At 46.8% G+C, this 12,194-nt stretch overlaps 1 protein-coding gene across 8 annotated transcripts in view; it reads left to right on the top strand.

The window, feature by feature from the left end:
- Positions 1 to 29: 29 nt before the first annotated feature.
- The window catches only part of Dhx35 (DEAH (Asp-Glu-Ala-His) box polypeptide 35), a 63,476-nt gene continuing 51,311 nt past the window's right edge, over positions 30 to 12,194 (top strand). For 4 of the 8 annotated variants that reach the window (XR_003953722.1, XR_866343.3, XM_017319264.2 and 1 more), the window contains exons 1-3: positions 30 to 213; positions 6,660 to 6,793; positions 11,683 to 11,775. Coding sequence is in view for 4 of the 8 variants with exons in the window: in XM_017319264.2 (XP_017174753.1) it covers positions 174 to 213; positions 6,660 to 6,793; positions 11,683 to 11,775 (267 nt within the window). In the remaining 4 variants the exon portion in view is untranslated. The remainder of the gene's footprint in view (positions 214 to 6,659; positions 6,794 to 11,682; positions 11,776 to 12,194) is intronic. The other 4 variants (NM_001291144.1, NM_001372513.1, NM_145742.2 and 1 more) reach the window with 2 other exon arrangements.

Below are 12,194 nucleotides of genomic sequence, written 5' to 3' on the forward strand. Positions count from 1 at the left end.
TCACGTGATCCATAGTGGGGGGGGGGGGTGTTGCCGGAAGGCGTGGCTTCTTTTCGCTCTACCCGCCCCCCGCAGCCCCCGCGGAGGCTGCTGGCGGGCCACGCCCCTTGAGCCCGGAGGGACTCGCGCGGGTCTAGAGGGGCGGAGTCTTCTTCGTGACCTTTCACCCCAGCATGGCTGCGCCCTTGGGACCAGTGAAATTCTGGAAACCGGGTAAGGCAGGGCAGGGAGCCTGGGTAGATGCCCGGACATGACTTTCGGCCTGGGGACCCACCCGTGGGCCTGACCGGGGGAGGGCTGGGCACCACTCCTCCGCGCGCAAGGATGCTGCAGCCCACGGTGGTCCGGAGGAAGTCAAAGGCCTCCCTAAGCTGGGCGGAAACTCTGGGTGACCTTGTTGGAGTTTCTTAGCCTCCTCGGCACCTCTTGAGATGTAGAGTCCTGAAGCGCCCGTGTGTATCTTGCTGAAGTCCTGGGGCAGCATTGGGGCTCGAGAGGCAGTGCAGCTCAGTGGCTTAGAAGCTTGGGTTATGGAGTCAGAGCGCCCAGGTTCAAGGCTGCCTCTCTGCCTTGCATCAGTAGATGGAGAACCTTGAACTCTGCCCCCATCCCTCAGAACATCGCTCCCCTCACCTGGGAAGTGGGCGGAATACGAACACCTGTCCCGTGGGCGTGGAGTAGGGGGAGTACGTAGTCCGACTTAATGGCTCATAAAAGAGAAAATGTATTCCAGTGTTTTAGGGTAGGTCTTGCCCACTCTGAATGTTTACCACAAAGTGAACGCCCTCCTTCCTAGTGGCTGTCACTTTTCCTGTTTTGTAGGCTAACAAGTCACCATCTTTTGTTTTTGCATTTTCTCAGGTCGGGTTCTTGTTGAAATACCAGACCATGATCTGTGTAGGATGCGCCTTTTGTTCACGCTTTTCTTATAAACTAAACCAAACCAAGCTAAACCAAAACACTGTTTCTTAACTGGTACCAGCCTCTGCCCTTACTTTTTTACACATTTTCTTTTTTTCTCCTCTACCTGCACTCCAGAAGATCTGGGTGTATACATTATATTGTGATGATGATAGTTTGAGACAGAAAAGGCAACAAGGGACAGCTTTTAAAGAGTGTTTTAGATGCTCCCTGGAAATCTGACCATGTGCCTAAGTGTTAGAGAAATAAACTCATGAAGGTGACACATAATTATTTTTTTTTTTTTAAATCTGAACTGGATATGGTAGTCCATGGCTGTAATCCCAACACTTGGGAGGCAGAGGCAGGAGGATCTCTTGAATTTGAGGCCAGTCTGGTGTATATTCCAGGACAGCCAGGGTCACAAAGACATACCCTGACTCTCTCGTTTGTCACTTTCATGACTCAGCATTTTCAGGCATCAGCTGATTGTCCACCCCAGTAAGTAATGAGTTACCAACTTATTCAAGAGTTAACCAGCAGACCAAAGAGTTAAGTCTAATAGAGGCTTGGATAAATTGCCAAAACTCAGACCCGGGTACCATTTTGGTTAAAGAACCTGGAACTGTTCTGAACTGTTCTACAAGTCTGTCCCATTGTTTAGTCCATTACTGTATCGAGAGTACACTTCTGTCGTCAGTCAGGTCGTGAACACGTACATGCCTGGGCTCAGCTCTCAAGGTGTGCTCTCCAAGTTACGTGTCCATGAGAAGAATGCTAAGCAAGGCAGAGGGGTGCTGTAAGGAAGATGGCCTCAAGTACTGGACTGCAGTGCCTTCCCTGCCTGGGTGACTTGCAGAGCCACACAAGTGCTCCAAGTCTCTGCTTCCTTATCGGTCATTTGTCATAATAGGATTGCTGTGAGGATTAAATGAGACAATGCACAAAACACCCGTGGTGCTAGGTACACAGCTATTATAATTGTATTAAGGTATAGGAGAGGGAGGGAAAGTGCAGTGTGAAGAATTGGCTGCGTCGTAGAGATGGTAATGGTTTTGGAGCGAACACTGAGCGCTGAAACAAGTTTGTTATGGCTTGTTTATGGTGAGGTAGAGAATGGCTCTCCAGGCCATTGAAAGGATTTGTGTATTAAGGATGTCCCCAAACCCCCAGTATGGAGTACTGTGATGGTATATGTGGGTATATTTGGGGTGTGGCAGGAGATGGTGCTGGAAAGGTAGGAAGGGACTTCATCTTGAAATGTCTTTCAAGAGTTAAAGAATCTGAGCTTCTGGGCCAGTGAGATGGCTCAGAGGCAAGGGTGCTCTCTGTGAGAGCCTTAGGGCACCAGCTTGATCCTCATAAGTCATGTAATGGTGGATAGAGCGACTCCACAAAATTGTCCTTTGATCTCCATACATGTGCTTGCTCGCTCTCTCTCTCTCTCTCTCTCTCTCTCTCTCTCACACACACACACACACACTCACTACAGGTAAATTTAAAAAAAAAGGTTTCCCTGCTTTAACCCCAGCAGTGATATGGTTAAGAAGGCTACTCTAAGAGAGGTTGCTACTAAAATCCAGGATGGATGTTGAACCTCAGGTCTAGCCTGGGAGCTGACAGGAGGGGCCCGTTAGATACCTTAGAGGTAAAGAGAAGAGAAAGTAAAGACAGTGATAATCTTGTGTTCTGGACAGGGTGACTGCCTAGTTCAGTGGGGCCTTGATGGGGTGATGGCCTAGGTAAGTGGGTTTCAAATTTTGCTGTATTGTTGAATCACTTGGAAAATTTAAAAAAAAAAATCAATCCTTTTGTTATTATTGTCAAAAAATCAGGAACTAGGTAGCAGTATTTTTAAACATTTGGGGGGCTTCTAGCATGCCTCAAAGTTGGGGATCCACTTTTTGGGGCCCAGGTATACAGCTTTCATTCACTGAGATTTGAGTAGCTCCAGTGAGTCCGGAACCCTGGGAATTCACTTTCACTTACAGCATCTTATCAGCTCGTAATAACATCTCTGTGATGAGTTGGTATTCTCACAGAGGAGCAAAAAGTTCCAGATGAAATGGGTTGTGGGAAATGCAGGTCAGGGAGGTGGTTGGAGCTAAGTGTAAGGTCAGATCTTGGAATCACAGGCATGTCCTGATAACTACAGGGGCCTTTTAGGCAAACTGCATAAGGAAGGTGTGTAATGGACTAATATGTGGTGGACTGAGGGTTGTGTATACTGGAGAGACGTATACACTGGAACTTCCATATGCATTACCACACTCAGCTTGACTGTTGTTGTATGGGCTCAGAGTTGTTGATTTTTTTTTTTAAGACAGGGTCTTCCTCTTAGCCTAGGCAGGCTCTAACCTTGTGATCCTCCTGTGGTAGGCTTCTGAGTAGCTGGGATTACAGACCCTTGGCCAAACTTGGCTCTCAAATGGGAAAAATTTGATTGATGTTTTAAATGAAATATTTTTCTTGGGTCTGGAGAGATGGCTCAGTGGTTAAGAGCACTGACTGCTCTTCCAGGGGTCCTGAGTTCAACTCCCAGCAACCACACGGTGGTTAACAACCATCTGTAATGGGATCCGACGTCCTCTTCTGGTGTGACTGCAGCTACAGTGTACTCATACACATAAAATACATAAATCTTTAAAAACAAAACAAAAAAAGAAATATTTTTCTTAAAGATTTATTTATTTACTTATTTATTTATCTGGTTATGAGCCATCATTTGGTTGCTGGGAATTGAACTCAGGTCCTCTGGAAGAGAAGTCAGTTCTCTTAATCACTGAGCCATCTCTCTAGCCCTCCCTTTTTAAAATAATTATTTACTTACTTTATGTATATGAGTACACTGTAGTTATCTTCAGAAGAGGGAATCAGATCCTGTTACATGGTTGAGAGCCACCATGTGTTACTGGGAATTGAACTCAGGACCTCTGGAAGAGCAGACAGTGCTCTTAACCCATGAGCCATCTCTCCAGCCTGACATATTTTTCTGAGTGTAGTGGTACATGCCTGTATTTCCAACACTTGGGAGGCCTGAGGCAGGAGAATTGAAAGCTCAAGGTTAGCCTGGAATTTGTAGTGAATTTCAGGCTATCCTGAGGTACACAGCAAGACCCGGTCTACTAAGACCAAACTGACAAGAACCATCTCCCCATCACAAGTCAACAAGACAGTAACCACTTAAAACTGTTTAGTCATAGTGTAAATGGAGAGCTTAAATGACTGGTTTGTGATCTCTAACTTAGTAGTGTGGTATACTGGTCTTGTGTGTTCTGCCTGAGGTTTTCCCAGAAAAGAATGTTCACTTTATTCTCTGACACACATGGGTCAGAGGGGCCTGTCCCTTTTCATTTTCTCACTCAGTAAGTATTTAATGGTGGCTGTCCTTGTGCCTTGCAAAAGCTTTATTGAGCTGCTTGAGGATTTTTCCCCCACTTGATTCATGGTAAGAATTGTGCTGTAGGGCTGGAGAGATGGCTCAGTGGTCAGAGCACTTGGTGTTCTTGCAGAGAACCCACAGTTAGTTCCCAGCATCCATGCTGGAAGGGATTCTGAGTTGGGTGCTCTTATCAGCCGTGTTTTACAGATGGGTAAATGAAAGCATTAATGGTTTTCGAGAATTGCAAAAATGCTACTTCCTTAAGCATGGCACACACTCCCAATTTAAAACCTGCCACAAACAGAGTGGGCTGTGGGGCGGGTAAGCAGCCTGGGGTTCCGTGTGTGTGTGTGTGTGTGTGTGTGTGTGTGTGTGTGTGTGTGTGTGTGTCTGAATGGAGTCTTTTGTAAGGAGAAGAAAAGCTCGGGTATGTGTACAGCAGCTGTTCTTGTTAAAGTCCTAACAGCTGTAGGTTAGAGACAGGAGCGCCCCAGGAGGGCTGGGAACCAGTGTGTGGGAGGATGCAGACCTCCCAGGAACAGTGTTCACGTACTCAGACATAATGGCATGGTTTAATGGTTTGAGAAGAGGGGTATTCTGAACAAAAACAGGGCAGAAGAGGATCCAGTGTTCTCTGCCTTAGTTTGAGTTGGGAAGTGGGATGTAGCAATAGAAACAGGAGCCCATGACATCTGCTTTCCAGCCCAGGCTTTGGTCCAGGCCCTGCTCTTTCTTCTCTGGTTGAAGGGAGATTAGCATTTGGCAGATGTGGCAGTGGCCCACTTACGGCTTTTTGGAAGCTGCATTCCTGGAAGTACCTGGAACAGGGCTGGAGAAGAAAGCTGCTGAGCTTTGAACTTGCTTCTAGGAGTCTGCAGACCCAGCATCTTCTGTTCAGCTTTTTTCCAGAGGGAAGCTCACACAGGTCTTTAATCCCAGCAGTTGGGAGGCAGAGGCTGTTGGATCTCTGAGTTTGAGGCCAGCCTGATCTGAGTGAGCTCCAGGACAGCCAGAGCTACACAGAGAAACCCTTGAAAAGAACAACCAAACAAAACCCAGAAGATTCATTTTTATTTTGTATTTTGAGTGTTTGCCTACATGTGTGTATGTGCACTATGCATGTGCTTAGTCCTCATGGAGCCAGAAGGGGGCGTTAGGCCCTCTGGAGCTGGAGTTAATGGACAGATGGTTGTGTGTGCTAGGAACTCAACCCAGGTCCTCTGCAAGAGAAGCAACTGCTTTTAGCTACTGAGCTATCTCTCCAGCCCATTGCTATCTTTTAATTAATTAACTTTTTAGAGAGTATTATTTCTATTTGTGTGAGTTTGGATTGCATGTGTGTCTGCACCATGTGAATGCCTGGTGACAGATTCTGTGGAACTGGAGTTACGGATGGTTGTGAGCTACCATGAGGGTACTGGGAACTGAACCTGGGTCCTCTGCAAGAGGAGCAAGTGCTCTTTACCACTAAGCCATCTCTCCAGCCGTATCTTAACCTAGTTCTGTCCTTGGCTCACAGAGACAAGACGAGAAGAAGGAAAAGCTGACCATATGGGACCTATACTTCTTTCTCCATGAGATCTGCTTTCTTGATTTGTCATTGTTCTGGGCAAGATGCTGTGACTGTCTGCATTTTAATCTGCCCTGCAATGTTTCTTGGACTGCCATTTCCCATATGACTACCCTAGTTGTGGGCAGTTGCATCAGGGTAGGCCTTCCATCTAAGGGGGATGTGCGTCCCCCGTGGTCCAATGTAAAGAACCTCTCACTGCCGTGCACAGCACACCCTGGAGCTCCAAGTCCCTTTCAGTGCACTCCGTGACGCTTAGCTGTCGTTCTTAGTATACCAAGTTACTGGGAGGCAGCGAATCCCTGAGGGCCAGTCTGCATCTGTGCTGCCCAGGGCTGCTTTCTAGTGCTTAGAACAGGGCGTGCCCCGAAACATTCCACAGTCTGTCTTGTCTTGTGCATGGGTGCTGGCAGTCACCTGCGGGCTGAACTCTGGGCCATCAGCATCCTGTGGAGAAACTACCCCTTGGCCTGGAGGTTCTGGCCCACAGGCTTTGTCTTTGGCAGAGTCCCACTGGGTTTCTTTCACTCTGTTCAGTATGGTAGTACCCAGTTCTAGATGGCCCAGTAGGACCGCCCTGTCCTTTGTTCTAGACTCTGCACTGGACTCTTTCTTGTGTTCTGTTAGGCGCCTCCCTAGCTTTTATTTTTTATTATTTTTTTAATGTTTTAAAACTCCAAAGTTTTATAAATTTGAAATCAAAAGCATTGTTTTCTTTGTTTATCTGTCTTTGAAAATGTATAACTTTTACACACTCTTTTCTGTTTAACACCCAGAATCTGAAAAACTTTTTTTTTTCTGCTACAGGTACAGAAGGGCCAGGTGTCAGCATTTCTGAAGAGAGACAAAGTGTCACCGAGAACTCTGGGACAACCATCATTTACAATCCCTACGCTGCCCTTTCTATAGAGCAGCAGCGGCAGAAGCTGCCCGTGTTCAAGGTACTGCGTGCCTGTGATTCACCGTGAGCTTGTCACTGAAGGGGCTGTCACTGAACGGTTCCACAAGTTATAGTGTTACAGGAGCCTACCCCATTCTCGTGTGTGCATATACGCATGTGGGTGTGTGCATGCGCATTCGTGTGTATGCGTGGGGAGAGGGGGAGAGGGGGAAGAGATGAGGGCAGAGAACACACCCGCTTTAAGACTGGGAAGGCCTGAAGACTTTTTTCTTAGATCTTGCATATTAGGAAATGGGAAGGATCAGGAAGGCATTTCTTTTTTCCTTTCCATTGTTTTGAGTTATGAACAATTTCTGATGCAGAAAATGACACAGTGAACTACTTCTTCTTCTTCTTCTTTTTTTTTTTTAAAGATTTATTTATTTTATTTATATGAGTACACTGTAGCTGTCTTCAGACACACCAGAAGAGGGAGTCAGATCTCATTACAGGTGGTTGTGAGCCACCATGTGGTTGCTGGGAATTGAACTCAGGACCTTCGGAAGAGCAGTCAGTGCTCTTACCCGCTGAGCCATCTCTCCAGCCCCACAGTGAACTTCTAAGTCAACATGTTATCAACATATGGCCAATTTTTGCTTTCTTTTAAAAGATGTATTTAACAGTGTTAACTGGTAGTTTAAGAGTGTCTTTGGAAGAGATTTTTTGGTACTCTTAATCCTCAATGAGACTGTGTTGGGATTTCTGGGGTTAGCAGACACTCCGCATTGTGAGTGTAGGTGAGATGGGGTTAGCAGACACTCCGCATTGTGAGCGTAGGTGAGATGGGGTTAGCAGACACTCTGCGTCGTGAGTGTAGGTGATATGGGGTTAGCAGACACTCTGCTTTGTGAGTGTAGGTGAGATGGGGTTAGCAGACACTCCGCTTTGAGTGTAGGTGAGATGGGGTTAGCAGACACTCCGCATCGTGAGTGTAGGTGAGATGGGGTTAGCAGACACTCCGCATTGTGAGCGTAGGTGAGATGGGGTTAGCAGACACTCCGCATCGTGAGTGTAGGTGAGATGGGGTTAGCAGACACTCCGCATCGTGAGCGTAGGTGAGATGGCGTTAGCAGACACTCCGCATCGTGAGCGTAGGTGAGATGGGGTTAGCAGACACTCCGCATCGTGAGTGTAGGTGAGATGGGGTTAGCAGACACTCCGCATCGTGAGCGTAGGTGAGATGGGGTTAGCAGACACTCCGCATCGTGAGTGTAGGTGAGATGGGGTTAGCAGACACTCCGCATTGTGAGTGTAGGTGAGATGGCGCATACCCAGCTTCCTAGAGGCCCAGTGCATGAACTTGAGCACACTGAGAACCTTTTTTTCCTCACTGAAGTCCTTCCGACCCCTGGACACTGTTGATGGATCTCTTGGCAGCCTCACATGGCTGGTCCCCTTGCAGTCAGAAGGTAGGCTCACAGGTGACTAACTGTTGTTGGTGAATGCTGATTTCAGCCTCTGCAGCCTCTGAGGTTTGAGCTTTGCCTCCGTGCAGTGTCTCTGGAATGACTTGTGTGGCATGGCCAGCAGCATGTGTGCTGGCCTTCCTGCTGGGCAGAGCTGTGTGGACGCTGACAAGGTTTGTTTGGTTGTTTTTCCTTTTTCCTTTTTTTTTTTGTGGTGCTGAGGATTTAATCCAAGATGTGCCATCAAGTGTTCAACCCCTGAGCTGTGTCATATCCCTAACACTTCTTTTATTTTTTGTTTTGAGACAGGGTCTTGCCACATTGCTTAGACTGGCCTTGAACTCACTGTCTACTAGTCCAGGCTGGCTTTGAACTTAGGATCTTCTTGCCTCAGTCTCCTGAGTTGCTGTGCTACCAGCCCCACTAAGTCTTGGGGATCCTTTCACATAGACACTGCTGGAGACACCCTTCTAATAATGTGTTCTTTCTCCACATAGATGTGGAACGGCAGCCTTAATTTAGCTAAGTTGCCTTGGTTGGAGTTTCAGGTGACCGTAGACATTTTAGTTGACCTAATTGTGTCTAGGCTTTTCCTCAGGTGACTAGAGTTATCCCTTGTATGTGACTGGGACTGGGTGGGACCCTCAGGACGTGAGATGACCATTGCTTCCCCACCACTGAGGGGCGCCGTTTTTGAGTCATGATGAAGTGTCCTGACTCTGGAATAGACTTCAGGGTCCCTCCCTGTTTCACCAGACACGTGCTGGGTGACCTTGCTTCACCACTGTAAGCTTTCATTTCCTTATCTGTGATATGGGTTAATAGCACCTGCCCCGTAGGATTGCTGTGAGGCTGGGTGAGGTCACCCGTGTGGTGTTTATAAGGTGGCCGACTTGAACTACCCAAGTACAAGGAAGTGGTGTGTACTGAGTACGGAGATGCTGACCTTTCTGCACTGCCCATCATTTTTTACCTATTGTATAAGTGAGGTGAAACTTAACGAAAAACAAGGTGAGGCTATTGAGAAGTGAATCAATCTCAGGTCCACATTACTGATGGGGAGCTAAGCAGAGCCCGGGTGCTGTTGGAGTCTTGAAAGACGTGAAGATGGATAGAGCTGGGGAGGAGGACAGTGTGGCGCTCACCTCTCCTCCTGTTCAGACCAAATGTAAAGGTAGCTTTAGGAAGTTCATGGTGGAGCCTAGCCAGGCATGGCACGATCCTGGCCTGATCCAGCCTCCCCAGCCCCGGTGGGCAGAAGTGGACTGAAGCAGCACCAGTCTTTCCTCGGCCCATTTCCAAGGCAGTCTCCCCTTGACTTCCCTCCGAAGCTGTTCCCTCTGGGGATGGACACTGCTATGAAAGGCGTCTATGCCTGCCAGCCCCCTGTCTGATGTGCACTCCCGTCCTCATGGGCAATCCCAGGGTCACACGGCCTGGTGACAGTATCCCCGCATCTCCCTGTCTCCATTCCAGCTGTCTCCTTGCCCTGTCTGGCCATGTTAGGCTAAAGCACATGCTGTGCCCTGTCCGGATCATCCTGTGTGTGCTCTCCTTGTAGCCCAGGCTGGCCCCGAGCTCAGAGATCCACTTGCCTCTGCCTCCATGTGCTGGGATTAAAGGCGTGCGCCACCACCACCTGGCTTAGTTTTCCTCCTCTTCCCTCTCCCCCACTTTTTTTTTCTTTTTAAAAAGATTTATTTATTTATTATATGTAAGTACACTGTCTTCAGAACAGAAGAGAGAGTCAAATCTCAGGGATGGTTGTGAGCCACCATGTGGTTGCTGGGATTTGAACTCAGGACTTTCAGAAGAGCAGTCAGTGCTCTTAACCACTGAACCATCTCTCCTTTTTCAATCGTATTTTATTTGTGTGTTCATTTGCATAAATGGAGGTTCCTGTGTTCTACCTGCTCCAGTGTTTAGAAGCTTTGATGTTAAAGCTAGGAGTCTTCATTATTAACAAATGATCCTAGAAGACTTTCCTATTAAGACCTGAGGACTGCATATCTCCATCCAGGTATAACATATCCAGAAGCCCTGAATAAGTAGGACCTTATTCGCTAGATGGAACCTGTCAGCCCCCCACCAGCCCTTATCCCTACCAAACACCTCCATGGTACGACAAAAGATGAGCTGACCTCTGATCAGAGAGGGAGCCCCAGGCAGGTTTCCGGCTGAATGAGGCATTGTGGAATACCTCTGGAATCAGCCACGAGTTCACAAGTGCTTTCTGAAGCTAAGCAAATGGAACACTGGGATTTTCTGGGGCTTTTTAGTAGTCAGGCCTGTTCCCACTGAGTGGGCACGGGAGACTCGATTACCTGTGGATGTTTTATTGTCAACTTTGGTTTTGATACTTTTCCATACTGCCAAATAAGGTCTAATTTTTAATCAGGTAATGCATAAATATTGTAAAAAACTCAGAGCTCTTCACATCCCTTTTCCTCACCTTCTCCCCTCCATGGATTTAACACTGTTGTCTCTCTCCTTTAAAAACAAGTCCAGGGTCCTGGGAAGAGCTCCTGCTGTACAAGCATGAGGGCCTGAGTCTGTGCATGTGTGCTAACTGAAGTGCCAGTGCGGGGCAGAGGCAGGAGGATGGCTGGGACTTGACTCTCAGCCTTGTTCAGGTTCAGTCAGAGACCCTGTCTCAAGGGAATAAGGTATAGACTGATAGAGCAGGACACCTGACGCCCTTCTGCACACGTGCACAGTTGCTCGTACATGCACAAGCCCGCACACCCATACCTTCCCACACGTACGCACACCACAGCACCACATGTGCATATACTGTGCGTACATCATTCACACTAGTCGTCCCTTGCTTTCTTTTCTTATCTGTGATATGGTTAAACATCTGTTCCTTTAAATAATCGTGAGTTGTTTCATTTAACCACACACTTATTGTGATGAACATTTAGACTGTTGGATTTTTTGGTGTGTGTGTGTGTGCGCGCGCGCGCGCAATCGCGTATGCATGTTTTTTATCCAGGGTCTCATGTAACCTAGGCTGGCATTGAATTTGTGATGTACCTGAAAATGACCTTGAATTACTGATTCTCATGTCTCTATTTTGTAAGTGCTAGGATTACAAATACACCCTCATGCTTGGTTTTTAAATATGCATTGTATGTGTGTATGTGTATATATGTGTATATATGTGTGTGTGCATACATTAATATGCCTGCAGCATTACTACTTATATTTTGGAGTGTGAGTGTATGTATTACTTCTTACAGGTGAAAATCATTAATTGGAGAGTTGGGAGTTCACATGTTCTATAGGTGTTCCATACACATCTTGGCTCATGCTGACACCACAACACCATGGCACTTGAGAGATGAAACCACATTTTGACAGTTTTTTTTTTTTTTAAATTTACTTTCTTCTGGAAACAGTTTATTTCACAGTTTAAGTATGTTTTCTTGGGTCTTTTGCGACAAGATATGGTTGATTACAATGTCATTTTATTCTCTCCCAGCTTAGGAACCACATTTTGTACTTGGTAGAAAACTATCAGACCGTGGTGATTGTTGGAGAAACAGGATGTGGGAAGAGCACCCAGATTCCACAGGTGAGCATTGCTAATGTCCTGCCGAGCAGATTGCAGTTTGGAGGACTTCGTAACTTGGGGATAGTCATTACTGTGATCAACGTCTCCTCTCAAGAACTACTTGTCTCAGATATTTTTGTTAAACCTTTGAGCTTATGATTTTTAAATTAATAATAAAGTTAATAGTTGTTTTCAATTTATTATATTTCCAAAATAGGGAGTCTTCATGTTTAATCTGTCTCTTGGTTCTGCTATCAGATTTGATATGCATGCAACTTCCTAACATTACCAAGCCTGAGATCTGTCGGCTGTCAAATAATTTGCCCAGTTATGCCTCAATATACCTGTGTTGTTTCCTTTCTTGGTGACTTCGCACAGTGCAGGGTCACCTGGAGGGAGGGTTGTTTGGGGCGGTGGCATCAGATAGGAATCCAGCTGTG

Source organism: Mus musculus, chromosome 2 (assembly GCF_000001635.26).
Source record: "Mus musculus strain C57BL/6J chromosome 2, GRCm38.p6 C57BL/6J".
Lineage (NCBI taxonomy): Eukaryota > Metazoa > Chordata > Mammalia > Rodentia > Muridae > Mus > Mus musculus.